Below are 22,796 nucleotides of genomic sequence, written 5' to 3'. Positions count from 1 at the left end.
ATGGCTGTGAAAGGAGAAAACTGAGGATGGATCAACAACATTGTAGTTACTCCACAATACTAACCTAAATGACAGAATGGCTGTGAAAGGAGAAAACTGAGGATGGATCAACAACATTGTAGTTACTCCACAATACTAACCTAAATGACAGAATGGCAGTGAAAGGAGAAAACTGAGGATGGATCAACAACATTGTAGTTACTCCACAATACTAACCTAAATGACAGAATGGCTGTGAAAGGAGAAAACTGAGGATGGATCAACAACATTGTAGTTACTCCACAATACTAACCTAAATGACAGAATGGCTGTGAAAGGAGAAAACTGAGGATGGATCAACAACATTGTAGTTACTCCACAATACTAACCTAAATGACAGAATGGCTGTGAAAGGAGAAAACTGAGGATGGATCAACAACATTGTAGTTACTCCACAATACTAACCTAAATGACAGAATGGCTGTGAAAGGAGAAAACTGAGGATGGATCAACAACATTGTAGTTACTCCACAATACTAACCTAAATGACAGAATGGCTGTGAAAGGAGAAAACTGAGGATGGATCAACAACATTGTAGTTACTCCACAATACTAACCTAAATGACAGAATGGCTGTGAAAGGAGAAAACTGAGGATGGATCAACAACATTGTAGTTACTCCACAATACTAACCTAAATGACAGAATGGCTGTGAAAGGAGAAAACTGAGGATGGATCAACAACATTGTAGTTACTCCACAATACTAACCTAAATGACAGAATGGCTGTGAAAGGAGAAAACTGAGGATGGATCAACAACATTGTAGTTACTCCACAATACTAATCTAAATGACAGAATGGCTGTGAAAGGAGAAAACTGAGGATGGATCAACAACATTGTAGTTACTCCACAATACTAACCTAAATGACAGAATGGCTGTGAAAGGAGAAAACTGAGGATGGATCAACAACATTGTAGTTACTCCACAATACTAACCTAAATGACAGAATGGCTGTGAAAGGAGAAAACTGAGGATGGATCAACAACATTGTAGTTACTCCACAATACTAACCTAAATGACAGAATGGCTGTGAAAGGAGAAAACTGAGGATGGATCAACAACATTGTAGTTACTCCACAATACTAACCTAAATGACAGAATGGCTGTGAAAGGAGAAAACTGAGGATGGATCAACAACATTGTAGTTACTCCACAATACTAACCTAAATGACAGAATGGCTGTGAAAGGAGAAAACTGAGGATGGATCAACAACATTGTAGTTACTCCACAATACTAACCTAAATGACAGAATGGCTGTGAAAGGAGAAAACTGAGGATGGATCAACAACATTGTAGTTACTCCACAATACTAACCTAAATGACAGAATGGCTGTGAAAGGAGAAAACTGAGGATGGATCAACAACATTGTAGTTACTCCACAATACTAACCTAAATGACAGAATGGCAGTGAACAGAAAACAAATATTACAGAACAAAAATATTCCAAAACATGCATCCTGTTTGCAATAAGGAAGTAAAGTAAAACTGAAAAAAGCTAAGAAATTAACTATGTGCTATATTTGAGGAAAATCCAACAACACACCACTGAGTACCACTCTTCATATTTTCAAGCATGGTGGTGGCTGCATCATGTTATGGGTATGCTTGTCATCGGCAAAGACTAGGGAGTTTTTTAGGATAAAAAGATATGGAAGAGAGCTAAGCCCAGCAAAATCCTAGAGGAAAACCTGGTTCAGTCTGCTTTCCAACAGACACTGGGAGACAAATTCACCTTTCAGCAGGACAATAGCTAAAACACAAGGCCAAATATACACTGGAATTGCTTACCAAGATGACATTGAATGTTCCTGAGTAGCCTAATTACAGTATTGACTTAAATGATCACCAACCAACTTGACAGAGTTTGAAGAATTTTAAAAAGAAGAATGTGCAAATTGTGTACAATCCAGGTGTGAACAACTCTTAGAGACAGAAAGACTGTCAGCTCTAATCGATGCCAAATGTGATTCTAACATGTATATTGAGTCAGGGGTGTGAATACTTATGTAAATGAGATATTTCTGTATTTCATTTTCAATACATAAAAAAAAAATCTAAACATGTTTTCACTTTGACATTATGGGTTATTATTGTGTGCAGATGGGCGAGAAAAAGCATCAATTTAATCAATTTTGAATTCAACACAACAAAATGTGGAATAACTCAAGGGGTATGAATACTTTCTGAAAACACTGTCCCTCCCTACGTCTCTGATAGAGCCCCCAGATACAACGACAAGTCACTACCAACCCAGTCCTGTCCTTGTCCATGTCTCTTTCTCACCTCCCTCCTCCCTCCCTCCCTACCTCCCACCCCCTCTCTCATTACCACCTCCCTCCTCCCTCCCCTTCTCCCACCCCCTCTCTCTCTACCACCTCCCTCCTCCCTCCCCTTCTCCCACCCTCCTGCCCTCCCTCCTCTCTCTCTACTACCTCTCTCCCTTCTCTCTCTCCCTCGTCTCTCCCTCAATCCTCTCTCAATCCCTCCCCTCTCTCTCTCCCCCCTCTCTCCCTCCCTCCTCTCTCTCTACCACCTCTCAACCTCTTCTCTCCCTTCTCTTTCTCCCTCCTCTCTCCCTCAATCCTCTCTCAATCCCTCCCCTCTCTCACTCCCTCCCTTTCTCCCACCTCTCTCCCTTCCTCCTCTCTCCCCCAATCCTCTCTCAATCCCTCCCCTCCCTTTCTCCCACCTCTCTCCCTTCCTCCTCTCTCCCACCTCTCTACACCTCCCACCTCTCTCTCCCACCTTTCTTTCAACTCAACCCTCACCCTCCCTCCCTCCTTCCTCAACCTCCCTCTCAAGAATTCCTTCCCTTACCTGACTATAAGAAGATTACTATCTTTACGTAACATAGTAGCTTGATGTACAAGTTGTCTCTAGTGAAATGTCTACTAAGTATACTGTAGATAAACACAGGTAAGTAGAGCATGCAACGGCCGCTCTAGTTCTCTCTGATGCAGGGTGGATGATGTATATCTGTTATATTGTATTGTGTTGACATTCTGCAGACTTAGAAAGGGAAAGGAGATAGCTGCACATTCTGTAGATCAGATGAAGTAAATGTAATTATAATAATTAGCCAATGACAGCAAGCTGACTTCATCAAGGTTCCTCAATAGTCTGTAGCCTCACATCTATCAGGCTTTGGGACTGCTGATACAGTGTTTCTCAACATTCTGTAGCCTCACATCTATCAGGCTTTGGGACTGCTGATACAGTGTTTCTCCCCTCTCCACCCCTCTTTTATCCTCTCCCCTGTCTCAGAAGAAATACACTGGATGTAATACAATGTATTATACAGCCTGATAGACATATGCACCCACCCACCCACACACCTAACCCACCCGCCCGCCCACCTACCTACCCAAACCCCACCAATACACACCCACACCCACACCCACCTACCCACCAGCCTGATAGACATAGGCAAACAGGGACGAGACGACCAGGGACGAGACAGACACAGTTAAGCCTCAGCTGGGCTGCTTAAGTCCGGGGGCGACACGCCCGAACATGTGCCCGCCTGTCCGGGTTATGGGAGACATTCCCCGGTAGACCTACAGACATGTAAAGCTGCGAAGCAGCTGCGTGGTAAAATAGGCCTGCTGTTGAAATGATGTACTTGCCCTGTCTGTGTTGAGCAGATATCACATCAGACATGAAAGTACCTGTCAGCCAGAACTAAAATGGAAAAATGCGGGATACATAACAGGACGATACGCAGCAGCACAGGACCGCTTGGTTGCATCTCGCTCTCTCTCGATAGGGGTTTAATAGGTTACATGGCAATGAAAACACCCATAAGCGAAAGGGAAATATGGGGCAAGAGAAAGCGCTGCTTTTGTTATCGCAATATAGAATATGTCTGATAGCAGACCAAGTGATCCATCATATTAACATATTGGTGATACGAGTCATACGAGACGGAATATTTTTGATAAATCCATCGCTTACGCTATAGAGCATATATGCTATCATATAGACCTAGGCTATACTCTCACTAATCGATAACATAGTAAATATAGTGTATCCATAATTGAACAATGTGGATATCTTGTTATGTTAACATATGTTAATATTTCCGCGTTAGCGTTGACGTGCACTGTCTATTCCCAAAACAACCATATAAATACACCCAACACCACCCCTCCCATATGTGGCGATCACTGGGAATGCGCGCACCCAAATCGATACAATGATGGTTTTGGAGACAATGTAACTGGGTATGCTAAAGGGAAGGCCCGTTACATGGCAACGTATGATTCCTTTCCAGTCCCAGAACGGCTACATAGAAATATTGAATACTCTAGTCTAAAACACCCACAAAAGTACCGAACGTGTCAAGAAAATGATTGGCTGTTGTTTCTGTTCGGTTTAGTTGAGAATGTCGATGACAGGTCGGTGTTATTATGTAGTCCAGCCTCCACCATTATCATCCACCGCCCGGTACCGTGTGTCAAACAGCTTCCTCGCCTTTGTAATGATTCAGTGCGAGATGGTGGCACATGGGCAGTGTCTGTTTATCTTGTTATTTAACCACATAGCCAAGAATCAATCACTTGGTTTCTCACCAATATTGCGATATAATACATATATGTGCCATGCATTGTCATTAAGATGGCGTTAATTAGGCCTAATGGAGGTTGCGCTGTGTTGTCGCGAGCACTATAGTCGAATGTCTTTGGATAAAGAGTCAAGATCAGAAAGTCAACAATGGGATTAAACACCACACGATTAAATAGTTTACATTCGAAACGATCTAGACATGTCAATAACCGCATTTTTTTTAAGGAAAACCTGTTTTTACTGCGCCTTTACCGTTATGATGCTACGGCATCATTTTCCAGCTTCCCATTCAATGCTGTCCAAGCAATTCTGCATTGCCTCTCCCCCTCTCCCCATTATATCGAAGCCTTCTAGTAGAAAGCCACGAAGGCGATTATACATACGTTTAAGCAGGTTGTCAACGATGATGTTATTATCGTGTCAATAGTATCCATATGTCAATTGTTGTCAATAACCACGGGTATAATATGCCTAATCCTAGACGAAGGGAACATGTTTTTTTCTGCTCCCGACCAGCAGCGTTGCAGCTCTCGACAGCGCAGCAGCGGCGTAGAACGGGGCTCTTACGTCAACTCCGATTCATCTCTACTCTCCCGCATAGGGATTCGGTCAGGCCCAATACGGAGAGGATCAAGTGAAATACCTGTATCTCTAGCTTCCTGTAGGCTGGTTTCCAATGTATGGGCAACCTGCAGGCAGGGGGGGGGTCAACCTTCGTATGTTTGTTCTATGACACTGACATTATACTTCTCACTATTTATATTAAATTCAAGGGGCTTTATCATGCGCTCTCTCTCTCAATTCAATTCAAGGGGCTTTATCATGCTCTCTCTCAATTCAATTCAATTCAAGGGGCTTTATCATGCTCTCTCTCAATTCAATTCAATTCAAGGGGCTTTATCATGCTCTCTCTCTCAATTCAATTCAAGGGGCTTTATCATGCTCTCTCCCTCTCAATTCAATTCAATTCAAAGGGCTTTATCATGCTCTCTCTCTCAATTCAATTCAATTCAAGGGGCTTTATCATGCTCTCTCTCTCAATTCAATTCAAGGGGCTTTATCATGCGCTCTCTCTCTCAATTCAATTCAAGGGGCTTTATCATGCTCTCTCTCTCTCAATTCAATTCAATTCAAGGGGCTTTATCATGCTCTCTCTCTCTCTCTCAATTCAATTCAATTCAATTCAAGGGGCTTTATCATGCTCTCTCTCTCAATTTAATTCAAGGGGCTTTATCATGCTCTCTCTCTCAATTCAATTCAATTCAAGGGGCTTTATCATGCTCTCTCTCTCAATTCAATTCAAGGGGCTTTATCATGCTCTCTCTCTCTCAATTCAATTCAATTCAAGGGGCTTTATCATGCTCTCTCTCTCAATTCAATTCAAGGGGCTTTATCATGCTCTCTCTCTCAATTCAATTCAAGGGGCTTTATAATGCTCTCTCTCTCTCAATTCAATTCAAGGGGCTTTATCATGCTCTCTCTCTCTCAATTCAATTCAATTCAATTCAAGGGGCTTTATCATGCTCTCTCTCTCAATTCAATTCAAGGGGCTTTATCATGCTCTCTCTCTCAATTCAATTCAAGGGGCTTTATCATGCTCTCTCTCAATTCAATTCAAGGGGCTTTATCATGCTCTCTCTCTCTCAATTCAATTCAATTCAATTCAAGGGGCTTTATCATGCTCTCTCTCTCTCAATTCAATTCAATTCAAGGGGCTTTATCATGCTCTCTCAATTCAATTCAATTCAAGGGGCTTTATCATGCTCTCTCTCAATTCAATTCAATTCAAGGGGCTTTATCATGCTCTCTCTCTCAATTTAATTCAAGGGGCTTTATCATGCTCTCTCTCTCAATTCAATTCAAGGGGCTTTATCATGCTCTCTCTCTCAATTCAATTCAAGGGGCTTTATCATGTTCTCTCTCTCTCAATTCAATTCAATTCAAAGGGCTTTATCATGCTCTCTCTCTCAATTCAATTCAAGGGACTTTATCATGCTCTCTCTCTCAATTCAATTCAAGGGGCTTTATCATGCTCTCTCTCTCTCAATTCAATTCAAGGGGCTTTATCATGCTCTCTCTCTCTCAATTCAATTCAATTCAAGGGGCTTTATCATGCTCTCTCTCTCTCTCTCAATTCAATTCAAGGGGCTTTATCATGCTCTCTCAATTCAATTCCATTCAAGGGGCTTTATCATGCTCTCTCTCTCTCAATTCAATTCAAGGGGCTTTATCATGCTCTCCCTCTCTCAATTCAATTCAATTCAAGGGGCTTTATCATGCTCTCTCTCTCAATTCAATTCAATGCAAGGGGCTTTAACATGCTCTCTCTCTCAATTCAATTCAATTCAAGGGGCTTTATCATGCTCTCTCTCTCTCAATTCAATTCAAGGGGCTTTATCATGCTCTCTCTCTCAATTCAATTCAAGGGGCTTTATCATGCTCTCTCTCTCAATTCAATTCAATTCAAGGGGCTTTATCATGCTCTCTCTCAATTCAATTCAATTCAAGGGGCTTTAACATGCTCTCTCTCTCAATTAAATTCAATTCAAGGGGCTTTATCATGCTCTCTCTCTCTCAATTCAATTCAATTCAGTTCAAGGGGCTTTATCATGCTCTCTCTCTCTCAATTCAATTCAATTCAATGGGCCTTATTGGTATGGGAAACACATGTTAACATGGCCAAAGCAAGTGAGTTAGATAATATACAAAAGTGAAATAAACAATAAAAACTAAGAGTAAAAATTACACTCACAGATGTTCCAAAAGAATAAAGACATTAGCAATGTCATATTATGTATATGTACAATGTTGTAACAATGTAAAAATGGTTAAAGTACAAAGGGAAAATAAATAAGCATAAATACGGGTTGTATTTACAATGGTGTTTGTTCTTCACTGGTTGCCCTTTTCTTGTGACAACAGGTCACACATCTTGCTGCTGTGATGGCAGACTATGGCATTTCACCCAGTAGATATGGGAAATGATCAAAATCGTGTTTGTTTTCAATTTCTTTGTGGATCTGTGTAAGGTGAGGGAAATGTGTGTCTCGAATATGGCCGTACATTTGGCAGGAGGTTAGGAAGTGCACCTCAGTTTCCACTTCATTTTGTGGGCAGCGTGCCCATAGCCTGTCTTCTCTTGAGAACCAGGTCTGCCTACGGCGGTCTTTCTCAATAGGAAGGCTATGCTCACTGAGTCTGTACATAGCAAAGCTTTCCTTAAGTTTGGGTCAGTCACAGTGGTCAGGTATTCTGCCGCTGTATTCTCTCTGTGTAGGGCCAAATATCATTCTAGTTTGTTCAGTTTTTTTGTTAATTCTATCCAATGTGTCAAGTAATTATCTTTTTGTATTCTCATGATTTGGTTGGGTCTAATTGTGCTGATATCCTAGGGCTCTGTGGGGTGTGTTTGTGTTTGTGAACAGAGCCCCAAGACCAGCATGCTTATGGGACTCTTCTCTCTCCCTCTCTCAATTCAATTCAAGGGGCTTTAATTGGCATGGGAAACATATGTTAACATTGCCAAAGCAAGTGAGGTAGATAATATACAAAAGTGAAATACACAAAACAATGAACAGTAAACATTACACTGACATTACACTCTCTCCCTCTCATCTGGCACAGACTCTCTGACCCTAAAACATCCCTCAGGTTAGGCATTTCATGAAGGAATAATAGATGTACAAAATTGTACAGGTCTTATTTTTCTGATTCCGACCCGAGTTTCATAATCACATTGTGATGGCATCCTGACACACCATCAAGTCAACCTAGTTAGGGACTGTCAACAAAGTGCATGATCACAATATTCAAACTTCTTCAGCTCTTACACCATCAAGTCAACCTATTTAGGGACTGTCAACAAAGAGCATGATCACAATATTCAAACTTCTTCAGCTCTTACACCAGGTGACATAGCAACATCATTTCAGTTGTCTGCTGTTCCTTACATAGAGAGAGGCAAGTTGCACATCCTTTGGTTTTCTCAAAATGATCCGAATTTTTCTTTAAATATGTATAGATTTAAACAAAATCACTTAAAAATCAATAGCTCCCATGTGACCTAGACACCTCAAACCAACGTGGGAGTGTTCACAGTGTAGGGACACATATCGCACACTCTTTGATTTTCTGCACTTAATTTAAAAATATTGACCTTAATTTATTATTTCAAATCTTTACTTAGAATTTCAATAGCTACTTGATCACATGACCTAGGCACCCCAAACAAACTTTTAATGGTCACAGGGAAAAACACCCCTTTGGTTTTCCCATAAAGCGCTTACAAGATTTTTTATTTGAAAATGTCAAACTTATAATAGCTCTTCAACCATGTGACTTAGCAACCTCATTTCAACTGTCCAGTATTACTTATATAGTGTCACGCCCTGGTCTAAGTATTTTGTGTTTTTCTTCATGTATTGGGTCAGGCCAGGGTGTGGCATGGAGTTTTTGTATTGTGGTGTGTTTTGTCTTGGGGTTTTGGTGTGTATGAATTTGGGATTGTAGCTAGTGGGGTTATCTAGCAAAGTCTATGGCTGTCTGGAGTGGTTCTCAATCAGAGGCAGGTGCTTATCGTTGTCTCTGATTGGGAACCATATTTAGGCAGCTATATTCTTTGAGTTTGTCGTGGGTGATTGTCCTGAGTGTCTTGATGGCCTTGGTTGATGTTAGTTGACACAAGTATAGGCTGTTTTCGATTTCGTTTATTGTTTTGTAGTGTTCGTGTTTAGTCGTGTTTACGTTTGTTTAAATAAACATGAATCGCAATCGACACGCTGCAGTTTGGTCCGACTCTCCTTCACCATATGAAAACCGTTACATATAGAGAGGCATGTTGCACATCCTTTAGGTCTCAAAATCATTCCTACTAACAAAAAATATATATATATTTATAAAATCACTTAAAATTCTATAGTTCCTTGACCGTGTGACCTAGACACCTCACACCAATGTTGGGGTGTTCACAGCATAAGGATAAACATTGTGCACCCTTTGGTTTTCAGAAAAACAATTGTTTTTATTTTACCTTAATTATTTGTAAAATGTTGGATTCAGAATATCAATAGCTCCTTGGTCACATGACCCTCTGCTTTTCACATAAAGCGCTTACGTGATTTTATATAAATATTCGGAAAAGGAGACAAGTTAAAGAAGGATTTTTAAGCCTTGAGACAATTAAGACATGGATTGTGTATGTGTGCCATTCAGAGGGTGAATAGGCAAGACAAAAGATGTAAATGCCTTTGAACGGGGTCTGGTAGTAGATAATAATAATAATAATAATATATGCCATTTAGCAGACGCTTTTATCCAAAGCGACTTACAGTCATGTGTGCATAGATGCCAGGTAGTAGGTGCCAGAACTGCAAGGAAATAGCAGAGGGAGCACCCCCCTATTCACATCGACGGGGCAGTAGTGGAGAGGGTAGTATGTTTTAAGTTCCTCTGCGTACACATCACAGACAAACTGAATTGGTCCACCCACACAGACAGCGTGGTGAAGAAGGCGCAGCAGCGCCTCTTCAACCTCAGGAGACTGAAGAAATTTGGCTTGTCACCAACAGCATTCACACACTTTTACAGATGCACAATCGAGAGCATCCTGTCGGGCTGTATCACCACCTGGTACGGCAACTGCTCCGCCCACAACCGTAAGGCTCTTCAGAGGGTAGTGAGGTCTGCACAACGCATCACCGGGAGCAAACTACCTGCCCTCCAGGACACCTACACCACCCGATGTTACAGGAAGGCCATAAAGATCATCAAGGACAACAACCACCCGAGCCACTGCCTGTTCACCCCGCTATCATCCAAAAGGCGAGGTCTAGCGGGATTCAAGCCAAATTAACCCTCGCAAGGCTGCCGGCATCCTTAGCCACGTCCCCAGAGCATGCACAGACCAGCTGTCTGGTGAGTTGACAGACATATTCAATCTCTCCTTGTCCCAGTCATGCTTCAAGTTGGCCACCATTGTTCCTGTACCCAAGAAAGCAAAAGTAACTGAACTAAATGACTATCGCCCCGTAGCGCTCACTTCTGTCATCATGAAGTGCTTTGAGAGACTAGTCAAAGATCATATCACCTCTCTCTCCCTTAACTGACACCTTAGACCCATTTCAATTTGCATAACGCCCCAATAGATCCACAGACGATGCAATCATCACCGCACCGCACATTGCCCTATCTCATCTGGACAAGAGGAATACCTATGTAAGAATGCTGTTCATTGACCATAGCTCAACCTTCAACACCACAGTACCCTCCAAGCTCATCATTAAGCTCGAGGCCCTGGTTCTGAACTCCGCCCTGTGCATCTGGGTTCTGAACTTCCTGACGGGTCGTCCCCAGGTGGTGAAGGTAGAAAACAACACCTCCACTTCGCAGATCCTCAACACTGGGGCCCCACAGGGGTGTGTGCTCAGCACCCTGCTCTATGCCACCAACTCATGCCACCAACTCAATCATCAAGTTTGCCGACGCCACAACAGTTGTAGTCTTGATTAACAATGACGAGACAGCCTAAAGGGAGGAGGTGAGGGCTCTGGAAGTGTGGTGCCAGGAAAATAATAGTGCAGGTACAGGTGCATCAAAGCTGGGACCGAGAGTCTGAAAAACAGCTTCCATCTTAAGTCCATCAGACTGTTAATCAGCCATCACTAGCACCTTAGAGGATTTTGCCTATATACATAGACTTGAAATCACTGCCCACTATAATAAATGGACCACTAGTCACTTTAATAATGTTGACATATTTTGCATTACTCATCTCATATGTATATACTGTATTCTATTCTGATCTACTGTATATAATAATATATAATATATATAATAATATAATAATAATAATAATATAATAATATATATAAACACTATATGCTGCTCTGACATTGCTCATCCATATATATTCGTAATTCCATTCCTTTACTCAGATTTGTGTTTAATGTTTATATATTGGGAAAATGTTAGATATTACTGCACTGTTGGAGCTAGAAACACAAGCATTTCGCTACACCCACATTAACATCTGCTAAACATGTGTATGTGACCAATAACATCTGCTAAACACGTGTATGTGACCAATAACATCTGCTAACCACGTGTATGTGACCAATAACATCTGCTAACCACGTGTATGTGACCAATAACATCTGCTAAACACGTGTATGTGACCAATAACATCTGCTAAACATGTGTATGTGACCAATAACATCTGCTAACCACGTGTATGTGACCAATAACATCTGCTAACCACGTGTATGTGACCAATAACATCTGCTAAACACGTGTATGTGACCAATAACATCTGCTAAACACGTGTATGTGACCAATAACATCTGCTAACCACGTGTATGTGACCAATAACATCTGCTAACCACGTGTATGTGACCAATAACATCTGCTAACCACGTGTATGTGACCAATAACATCTGCTAACCACGTGTATGTGACCAATAACATCTGCTAACCACGTGTATGTGACCAATAACATCTGCTAACCACGTGTATGTGACCAATAACATCTGCTAACCACGTGTATGTGACCAATAACATCTGCTAAACACGTGTATGTGACCAATAACATCTGCTAACCACGTGTATGTGACCAATAACATCTGCTAACCACGTGTATGTGACCAATAACATCTGCTAACCACGTGTATGTGACCAATAACATCTGCTAACCATGTGTCTGTGACCAATAACATCTGCTAACCATGTGTATGTGACCAATAACATCTGCTAACCACGTGTATGTGACCAATAACATCTGCTAACCACGTGTATGTGACCAATAACATCTGCTAACCATGTGTCTGTGACCAATAACATCTGCTAACCACGTGTATGTGACCAATAACATCTGCTAACCATGTGTATGTGACCAATAACATCTGCTAACCACGTGTATGTGACCAATAACATCTGCTAACCATGTGTCTGTGACCAATAACATCTGCTAACCACGTGTCTGTGACCAATAACATCTGCTAACCACGTGTATGTGACCAATAACATCTGCTAACCACGTGTATGTGACCAATAACATCTGCTAACCACGTGTATGTGACCAATAACATCTGCTAAACACGTGTATGTGACCAATAACATCTGCTAACCATGTGTCTGTGACCAATAACATCTGCTAACCATGTGTCTGTGACCAATAACATCTGCTAACCATGTGTATGTGACCAATAACATCTGCTAACCACGTGTATGTGACCAATGAAATCTGATTGGATTTGTATCATCCGCATATAAATAGATGAGAGAGCTTAATACTGCTTGAGCTGTGTTGACGTAAATTGAGAAGAGCTTGGGGCCTAGGATCGAGTCTCGGGGTACTCCCTTGGTGACAGGCAATGGTTGAGACAGCAGATGTTCTGATTTTAAACACTGCACTCTTTGAGATAGATAGTTAACAAACCAGGCCAAAGACCCCTCAGAGACTCCAATACTCCTTAGCCGGCCAACAAGAATGGAATGGTCTACCGTATCGAAAGCCAAATCAATAAAATGTGACCCAATTCAGGACACTAGGCGTATGTCGCAAGTCACGACTTCACAGGAGAGAAGTTTCAACATTTTTAAAAAATAAGACATTTTTTTTATCCAAATTAGTTTTTGGGCAAAAATGTCTTCTCGAACATGTGAACTTTCATGTGTCTTAATATCAAACTTGTATGCCATCTGTAAATATGAATACAGTTGTTAAAAATGATGAGCCTAGTTGGTTTAGCCACAGAAGAAGCGAGCAACTTCCCGCTAGCCATGATTGGCTGAGATAATGAGTGGGCTGGATATGCCGAGGGACGTGGTGTAGCATCTTGTGTCTATGAAATTAGCTGCTCGTTATGCGTAGATAATCCTTTCTACTGCAGTTATTCCTAAAGATATAACCTTAGCCATGGAGAACTACAAATATGTTGCTACTGCTCTCAATAACATTGCTGCCCTGAATTTATCAGGCACTTTTGATGACGGTCAGTGGGAAAAGGTTGTGATGGACAACTTTCTGGAGGACCATCGTGCCATGCAGACTCTCTCTGACTCTGAACCTGAATCAGACCATGAGGAAATCCCCGTTTTAGGTAGAAACATTTTCATTGAAGAAGACATTGTAGAGTCTTCTGACGACAGTGATGGAGAAGAAACAGCGATCAACAGTGGTGTTGTAACATTACTACACAAATGTGTTCAGTAATTAACTGATCCATCAAGGCTGTACAGGAAAAAATACAACTATTATTTTAATTTTAGAGACGTATCAAAATGAACAGCGTGAACAAGTGTAGTATTGCAGAGTGAACAGCTGTGGTACATTGAAGACAGGAGGAGATACAGATTGTTAGTATTATTATATATTCTTAATTGTTTGTTAAAGGTAGACATAAAGACAGAACACAATCAATAGTAACAACATATGAATTGTAGCATCAAGGACAAAAACAATAATTCACTGGTTATATTAACACATATTCATTAATGAAGGTTATATTGTTTATAGTCTAGAAATAAAGATAACCTAGAACAGCTCTGTCAACCATCACTGTGGTCTAACAGACTCATGTTTGCCACCCGGCTCATATTTCCACCCTGTGACATTATGAAAGCTCATACAGGGTCGTTGTTGAGGTTTATCACCCACAGTTGTTCGCTCCCCTCATATAACCCCTTCTAGTTGTATTGTACCAAACTACTGCTGCCACCTTAACCAGAAACACAGTTTATTGTGAGGCAGAAGATGCCTTATAAACAGAGGGTCTCTGAAAACTAGTTTTCACAAATGGTTCACATACAGTGTATGATAGTATTAATGTCCATATCATTTTACATATTATAACCAAATATGTGACATTTCACACATTTGATGGAAAAATATATATTATAACATTTACCAATATTACACCACAGTTGGAGGGCCTTTCTCAGTTCGTGGCATCTGGCAACTTCTTCTGTTATCGTTACTTGAATATGGTTGTTCTTGTATGGTTTCAGTTGTTGCTGCTGTGTATGTCTCTGAGTTCTTCTCCCTGTTCGGTGTTTTCTGATTAGACACTTATTATACAAGGTTAGCAAAAATGTCATCGTTAGGGGATTATGTTAGTGAGTTCTGTTCCAGTTGTTAGTGGCTGTCTGATGTTTCCTGAGGAGACACTTGTTATACAAGAACATAGATTTGCAAACCTGTTCGGGATAGGGTCAGGGTTCTGGTACATAGTATTGATGTGATCAATTATAACATTATCTAGATCAGATATAATGTCAAAATGAAGGTTGTTAAGGGTGATCACTCTGTCTTTAACCTCAGGATGGGTGGTGTCGCTGCCTCCCTGTATGTTTCCTTGGGCTGCATTCGGAAGGGGTGGTAGTAGTCCTCTGCTTTTAAGAACTACACTCTCCTGAGCTGTTCTCTTTAAGTCTTTTTCAATAAGAATTTCTGTCTCTTCCCAAATATTCTCCTCAAATAGTTCCCTGTGATAAGGTCTGACACCCTTGCAAGATCTACAACAGATATCCCTCCAAGGTACTGCAGTCAGAATGGAATTCCCAACAAGTAGAAACAGAACCAGTCCAGAGCCGTAAACCTGAAACAGAATTAGCAAACGTTCAAGCAAACTGAACGCACCCCAGGTCTCCACCTCCCTCAATACTCTGGTCTCCACCCCCCCGCAATACTCCGATCTCCAGCCCCCTCAATACTCTGGTCTCCCCCCCCCTCAATACGCTGGTCAGCAATACTCTGGTCCCCCAATACTCTGGTCTCCCCCCGCCTCAATACTCTGGTCTCCACACCCCCTTAATACTCTGGTCTCCACCCCCTCAATACTCTGGTCTCCACCCCCCCTCAATACTCTGGTCTCCACCCCCTCCATTACTCTGGTAATTAATCAATGACAATTACATAATTAAAGGTACTTACCATGGAGAACACTTTGATATCAGTTTGCTTATCTAGGTCTTCTTGGAATGGTGTCTTATCAGGGTTGTATCTGCAGGGATAAGTTGGTCTTTGATAGCACATGTACCAGTCCCCATCAAAAAGCACACACACAACCCACAGCAACCCTTTAGAGACTGCCTTAATTAATAATCCCAACAGTCTTCCACACAAATCACATCTGCATCTGCATGTCATTCTCAAGACTCGTTGAAACTCTCTGTCCATCCAGAGAGTCAAGAAAATCAAGATCACAGCTGGAAACACCATGTAGTAGATACAGTGTTGAGGGGTAACCACTGTTTTAACACCATCTTCACAAGAGCATTTTAAGTGGTCATCAAACATAATGTGGTACAGAAAAAGAGCAAAGAAGGTCATGTAAAAACTGCCTGATTTTCTCACTTGTTCGAACAGAATGTCAAATGCTGGCTTGATGTAATCCATTGTGATCAGATTTTCTGTCTACTTTCCTCTCCCCAGATGAACAGAGTGACGATGATAGTTGCTGGTACATCTCTGCTAGTCTGGATACTCTGGTCTCCACCCCCTCAATATTTTGGTCTCCACCCCTCTTCAAAACCCAGGGTGCATTTATGCATACTAATCCAGGCTGCCCAACGCATCACCAGGGACAAACCAGGGACTTTTTTCAATCAATAAAAAGTAAATAATGAAAGGTTCTCACCATGACCTCCTTTGAAATGAGTTTTGAGGTGAGTTACTAGTTATTACAATGTTTCAGTTGATAACCAATCACATTTAGTTCATGGTGAATATTATTACAATGTTTCAGTTGATAACCAATCACATCTAGTTCATGGTGAATATTATTACAATGTTTCAGTTGATAACCAATCACATCTAGTTCATGGTGAATATTATTACAATGTTTCAGTTGATAACCAATCACATCTAGTTCATGGTGAATATTATTACAATGTTTCAGTTGATAACCAATCACATCTAGTTCAAGGACCAGAGGGCCACATTTCACATATTTGGCTACTTTGGGGTGACAAAGTCTAATGATGATTTTCAGTAAGGACCGTGTCTGTGGGTTATATTTTGGTATGATAGACATGAATTTGAAGCACCTAAATGTGGTTGTCACTGCATTATATGTCCAATACGAAAATTATGCCTTTAATTTCAGAGACGTATCAAAATGAACAGCGTAAACATGTTCAGTGTTGCAATGTGAACAGTTACAATAGTTCCAGGGGGAGTTACAGTAGTTCCAGGGGGAGTTCCAGTAGTTCCAGGGGGAGTTCCAGTAGTTCCAGGGGGAGTTCCAGTAGTTCAAGGGGGAGTTCCAGTAGTTCCAGGGGGAGTTCCAGGGAGAGTTACAGTAGTTCCAGGGGAGTTCCAGTAGTTCCAGGGGGAGTTCCAGTAGTTCCAGGGGGAGTTACAGTAGTTCCAGGGAGAGTTACAGTAGTTCCAGGGAGAGTTACAGTAGTTCCAGGGGGAGTTACAGTAGTTCCAGGGGGAGTTACAGTAGTTCCAGGGGCTACAGATCTGGGAAGTTCAGGGAACATAGAGCTGGTTATATGAGAACATAGATCAGATATCTTGTAAATATGAAGGTTATAATGGGTGATAACTCCATTTTCTACCTCAGGATGGGTGGTGCTGCTGCTTATCCCGTTTCCTCCCTGTATGGTGGAGGTTGTAGGGGCTGCAGTCGAAGGGGGCTGTATAGTATTCCACTGGCTGCCTGTCTCCTTCCTGTGCTGTAGAGGTTGTAGATGTTGGCCTGTCTCCTTCCTGTGCTGTAGAGGTTGTAGATGTTGGCCTGTCTCCTTCCTGTGCTGTGGAGGTTGTAGATGTTGGCCTGTCTCCTTCCTGTGCTGTGGAGGTTGTAGATGTTGGCCTGTCTCCTTCCTGTGCTGTGGAGGTTATAGATGTCGACCTGTCTCCTTCCTGTGTGGTGGAGGTTGTAGATGTTGGCCTGTCTCCTTCCTGTGCTGTGGAGGTTGTAGAGGTTGGCCTGTCTCCTTTCTGTGCTGTGGAGGTTGTAGATGTTGGCCTGTCTCCTTCCTGTGCTGTGGAGGTTGTAGATGTTGGCCTGTCTCCTTCCTGTGCTGTGGAGGTTGTAGATGTTGGCCTGTCTCCTTCCTGTGCTGTGGAGGTTGTAGATGTTGGCCTGTCTCCTTCCTGTGCTGTGGAGGTTGTAGATGTTGGCCTGTCTCCTTCCTGTGGTGTGGAGGTTGTAGATGTCGACCTGTCTCCTTCCTGTGTGGTGGAGGTTGTAGATGTTGGCCTGTCTCCTTCCTGTGCTGTGGAGGTTGTAGATGTTGGCCTGTCTCCTTCCTGTGCTGTGGAGATTGTAGATGTTGGCCTGTCTCCTTCCTGTGCTGTGGAGGTTGTAGATGTTGGCCTGTCTCCTTCCTGTGCTGTGGAGGTTGTAGATGTTGGCCTGTCTACTTCCTGTGCTGTGGAGGTTGTACAGGTTGGCCTGTCTCCTTCCTGTGCTGTGGAGGTTGCAGATGTTGGCCTGTCTCCTTCCTGTGCTGTGGAGGTTGTAGATGTTGGCCTGTCTCCTTCCTGTGCGGTGGAGGTTGTAGATGTTGGCCTGTCTCCTTCCTGTGCGGTGGAGGTTGTAGATGTTGGCCTGTCTCCTTCCTGTGCGGTGGAGGTTGTAGATGTTGGCCTGTCTCCTTCCTGTGCTGTGGAGGTTGTAGATGTTGGCCTGTCTACTTCCTGTGCTGTGGAGGTTGTACAGGTTGGCCTGTCTCCTTCCTGTGCTGTGGAGGTTGCAGATGTTGGCCTGTCTCCTTCCTGTGCTGTGGAGGTTGTAGATGTTGGCCTGTCTCCTTCCTGTGCGGTGGAGGTTGTAGATGTTGGCCTGTCTCCTTCCTGTGCGGTGGAGGTTGTAGATGTTGGCCTGTCTCCTTCCTGTGTTGTGGAGGTTGTAGATGTTGGCCTGTCTCCTACATGTGCTGTAGAGGTTGGAGATGTTGGCCTGTCTCCTCCCTGTGCTGTGGAGGTTGTAGATGTTGACCTGTCTCCTAATCTCAATATTCTGGTCTCTGCCCGCCCTCAATTCTTTGCCCCCCCCCCCAAAAAAAAAAACTCTAGGACTCCCTTGTGGAATGAGTTTCGAGTTGCGTTTCTAGTTCCTCTTAGGAGTGTGTGGTATTAGAGGGAACGGCCTCCCACTTTGATAAGTACCTATCAGCAGTTAAAAACGCTTTTTTTTCAATTTTCACCTAAAATGATATCTATATCCCCCTTATATAATCTCCATCTCCATACCCAAATCTAACTGCCTGTAGCTCAGACCCTGAAGCAAAGATATGCATATTCTTGGTACCATTTGAAAGGAAACACTTTGAAGTTTGTGTAAATGTGAAAGGAATGTAGGAGAATATAACACAATAGATCTGGTAAAAGATAATACAAAGAAAGAAACAACCATTCTTTGTATTTTTTTTGTACCATCATCTTTGAAATGCAAGAGAAAGGCCATCATGTATTATTCCAGCATAGCTGCAATTTAGATTTTTAGATGGCAGCAGTGTATGTGCAAAGCTTTAGACTGATCCAATGAAACATTTCGGTTCAACATTTTGTATCAAGAATGCCCAAATGTGCCTAATTTGTTAATTAATAACTTTTCATGTTCAAAATTGTGCACTCTCCTCAAACAATAGCTTGGTATTATTTCACTGTAATAGCTACTATAATTTGGACAGCGCAGTTAGGTTAAGTACAGTTACCCAAATTGTGGAGTCAACTAAAGTCATAAATAAGGTTATAAATCTTCTCTTACCTTTGCTGATCTTCGGCGGAATGCACTCGGAAGACTCCCAGTTCCAAAATAAATGTTTGTCATCATTACAGAGTAAAAATAGCGAGTAGCGAGCATTCACGTTCCCATGCTGAAAATATCTTATGTCTTTTAGCGTGTCACTTCCTCAAACTGGTCTTACTCGACCCCCGTTCACAAAAGAAGTATGAAAACAACTTCTAAAGACTGTTGACATCTGCTGGAAGCATTGGGAAGTGACCTTCCTCCTAGAGACCTCACACGAAAAATACAAAAATACATTTCTCCACTTCCTGGTTGGATTTTTGTTTTGTTTTTGCCTGCTATAGGAGTTCTGTTATACTCACAGACATTATTAACAGTTTTGGAAACATTAGTGTTTTCTATCCAAATCTACACATTATATGCATATCATAGATTCTGGACCTGAGCAACAGGCAGTTTACTCCGGGCACGCTTTTCATCAAAACTTCCCAATGCTGCTCCCTAGCCCAAACATTAAGGCAAGGGCTGATTTCAAGGTTTTACTGCTAACCTACAAAGCATTACATGGGCTTGTACCTACTTATCTTTCCGATTTAATCCTGGTGTACATACTTACTACTTACACATACGCTACAGTCACAAGACGCAGGCCTCCTTACTGTCCCTAGAATTTCTAAGCAAAAAGCTGGAGGCAGGTCTTACTCCTATAGAGCTCCATTTTTATGGAATGGTCTGTCTACCCATGTGAGAGACGCAGACTCTGTCTCAACCTTTAAGTCTTTATTGAAGACGCATCTCTTCAGTAGGTCCTATGATTTAATGTAGTCTGGCCCAGGAGTGGGAAGGTGAACGGAAAGGCACTGGAGCAACAATCCACCCTTGCTGTCTCTGCCTGGCCGGTTCCCCTCTTTCCACTGGGATTCTCTGCCTCTAACCCTATTACAGGGGCTGAGTCACTGGCTTACTGGTGCTCTTTAATGCCATCCCTAGGAGGGGTGCGTCACTTGAGTGGGTTGAGTCACTGACGTGATCTTCCTGTCCGGGTTGGCGCTCCCCCTTGGGCTGTGCCATGGCAGAGATATTTGTGTGCTATACTCAGCCTGTCTCAGGAGGGTGAGTTGGTGGTCTGTTGATATCCCTCTAGTGGTTTGGTGCTGTCCTTTGGAAAAGTGGGTGGGGTTATATCCTGCCTGTTTGGCCCTGTCCGGGGGTATTGTCGAACGGGGCCACAGTCTCTCCTGACCCCTCTAGTCTCAGCCTCCAGTGTTTATGCTGCAGTAGTTTATGTGTGTTTTCTCTATTTCTCTCTTTCTTTCTTTCTCTCTCTCGGAGGACCTGAGCCCTAGGACCATGCCTCAGGACTAAATGGCCTGATGACTCCTTGCTGTCCCCAGACCACCTGGCCCTGCTGCTCCAGTTTCAACTTGTCTGTCTGCTGTAAAGGAACCCTGACCTGTTCACCGAATGTGCTACCTGGCCCAGACCTGCTGTTTTCAACTCTCTAGGGACAGCAGGAGCGATAGATATACTCTGAATGACTGGCTATGAAAAGCCAACTGCAATTTACTCCTGAGGTGTTGACCTGTTGCAACCATTATTATTTGACCCTGCTGGTCATCTATGTACATTTGAACATCTTGGCCATGTTCTGTTAAAATCTCCACCCGGCACAGCCAGAAGAGGACTGACCACCCCACATAGCCTGGTTCCTCTCTAGGTTTCTTTCTAGGTTTTGGCCTTTCTAGGGAGTTTTTCCTAGCCACCGTGCTTCTACACCTGCATTGCTTGCTGTTTGGGGTTTTAGGCTGGGTTTCTGTACAGCACTTTGAGATATCAGCTGATGTACGAAGGGCTATATAAATACATTTGATTTGATTTGATATTACAGACTACAAAGGAAGCACAGCCTACCAGACAAGCTAAATTACTCCAATGCTCATGTTGAGGGAAATAACACTGAAACATGCATGAGAGCATCAGCTGTTCCGGACGACTGTGTGATCATGCTTTCAGTAGCCGATGTGAGTAACACCTTTAAATATGTCAACATTCACAAGGCCGTAGGGCCAGACGGATTAGCAGGACGTGTACTCTGAGCATGCGCTGACCAACTGGCTAGTGTCTTCACTGACATTTTCAACCTGTCCCTGACTGAGTCTTTACTACCAACATGTTTCAAGCAGACCACCATAGTCCAAGTGCCCAAGAAAACTAAGGAAACCTGCCTAAATGACTACGTACCCGTAGCACTCACGTCTGTAGCCATGATGTGATTTGAAAGGCTGGTCATCAACACCATTATTCCAGAAACCCTAGACTCACTCCAATTTGCATGCAGTTTGCTGATGGTACAACAGTGGTAGGCCTGATCACCGACAACGACAGCCTATACGAAGGAGGTCAGAGACCTGGCCATGTGGTGCATCTCCCTCAACATGATCAAGACAAAAGACATGATTGTGGACTACAGGATTACAGTGCTGTAGTGGAGCAGGTTGAGAGCTTTAAGTTCCTTGGTGTCCACATCACCAACAATCTATCATGGTCCAAACACACAAAGACAGTTGTTAAGAGGGCACAACAAAGCCTATTCCCCCTCAGGAGACTGACAATATTTGGCATAGGTCCTCAGAACCTTAAAAGCTTCTACAGCTGCATCATCAAGAGCATCCTGACTGGTTGCATCATTGCCTGGTATGGCAACTGCTTGGTCTCCGACCGCAAGGCACTACAGAGGGTAGTGCGTACGGCCCAGTACATTACTGGGGCCATCCAGGACCTCTTTACTAGGCGGTGTCAGAGGAAGGCCCTGAAACATTGTCAAAGTCTCCCGTCACCCTACTCTGCTGCTACTCTCTGTTTATTATCAATGCATAGACACGTTAACTCTACCTACATGTACATATTACCTCAATTACCTCGACTAACCAGTGCCCACACACATTGACTCTGTACCAGTACCCCCCTGTATATAGCCTCACTATTGTTATTTTACTGCTGCTGTTTAATTATTTGTTACTTTTGTTTTATATATATTTTTACTTCACAATCATTTTTTCTTAACTTCTTAATGCTTGTTGGTAAAGCGCTTGTAAATAAGCATTTCTCTGTAAGTATGTATGTATACCTGTTGTATTCGGCGCGTGTGACAAAAAAAACATTTCATTTGATTTGATTTGCATGGTGTAAAGAAAAATTCGAACCTAAACAGTTTGCAGCACTTCAAATGTTTGTAGTGATTTTTCTGTGGACAGAATGCATGACATTCTTGAAGGGGTGGCTCAGTTTGAGTTAAAATTGTTGTTTGAATATGTCTCTGAAAATTGTATTTTTGAAAATGTCCGCTTCTCTCTAGAATCTACTCGTTTGACTATGTGTACTTGGAGTGCAAAACCCGTCTAACTAAAGTCAACCAAGAGAACAGTGGAAATAACGTAGCACTTAATTCTATTCAAACTCTGTTTCTTGTGAGAAACGTTCCCTTC

The 22,796-nt window shown here is 42.5% G+C and overlaps 2 protein-coding genes across 2 annotated transcripts in view; both read right to left on the bottom strand.

Annotated features, from left to right (window-relative positions):
- LOC124034954 (AP-4 complex accessory subunit RUSC2-like) overlaps nt 1-5,135 on the bottom strand; it is a 66,881-nt gene extending 61,746 nt beyond the window's left edge. The window contains 1 exon segment of the mRNA XM_046348346.1: nt 4,993-5,135. The gene's annotated coding sequence lies outside the window, so the exon portion shown is untranslated.
- Nucleotides 5,136-13,838: 8,703 nt separating this feature from the next.
- Nucleotides 13,839-16,033, bottom strand: LOC124035308. The gene is made up of 2 exons (XM_046348773.1): nt 15,537-16,033; nt 13,839-15,201 (listed from the first exon to the last, which is right to left on the bottom strand). Exons 1-2 carry the CDS (start codon nt 15,999-16,001, stop codon nt 14,704-14,706), a joined length of 963 nt encoding a protein of 320 aa, XP_046204729.1. The 5' UTR covers nt 16,002-16,033; the 3' UTR covers nt 13,839-14,703.
- Between the last annotated feature and the right edge of the window lie 6,763 nt (nt 16,034-22,796).

The sequence above is a fragment of the Oncorhynchus gorbuscha genome, linkage group LG05, assembly GCF_021184085.1.
Source record: "Oncorhynchus gorbuscha isolate QuinsamMale2020 ecotype Even-year linkage group LG05, OgorEven_v1.0, whole genome shotgun sequence".
Lineage (NCBI taxonomy): Eukaryota > Metazoa > Chordata > Actinopteri > Salmoniformes > Salmonidae > Oncorhynchus > Oncorhynchus gorbuscha.
Note: the sequence above shows the minus strand (reverse complement) of the source record. Positions and strands in the feature narration are given on the sequence as shown.

Coding starts and splice junctions, on each gene's coding strand:
- LOC124035308 (XM_046348773.1), bottom strand. CDS start 16,001: ATGGATTACATCAAGCCAGCATTTGACATTCTGTTCGAACAAGTGAGA. Junction 15,202..15,536: donor ATATCAAAGTGTTCTCCATG/GTAAGTACCTTT, acceptor ATTCTGTTTCAG/GTTTACGGCTCTGGACTGGT.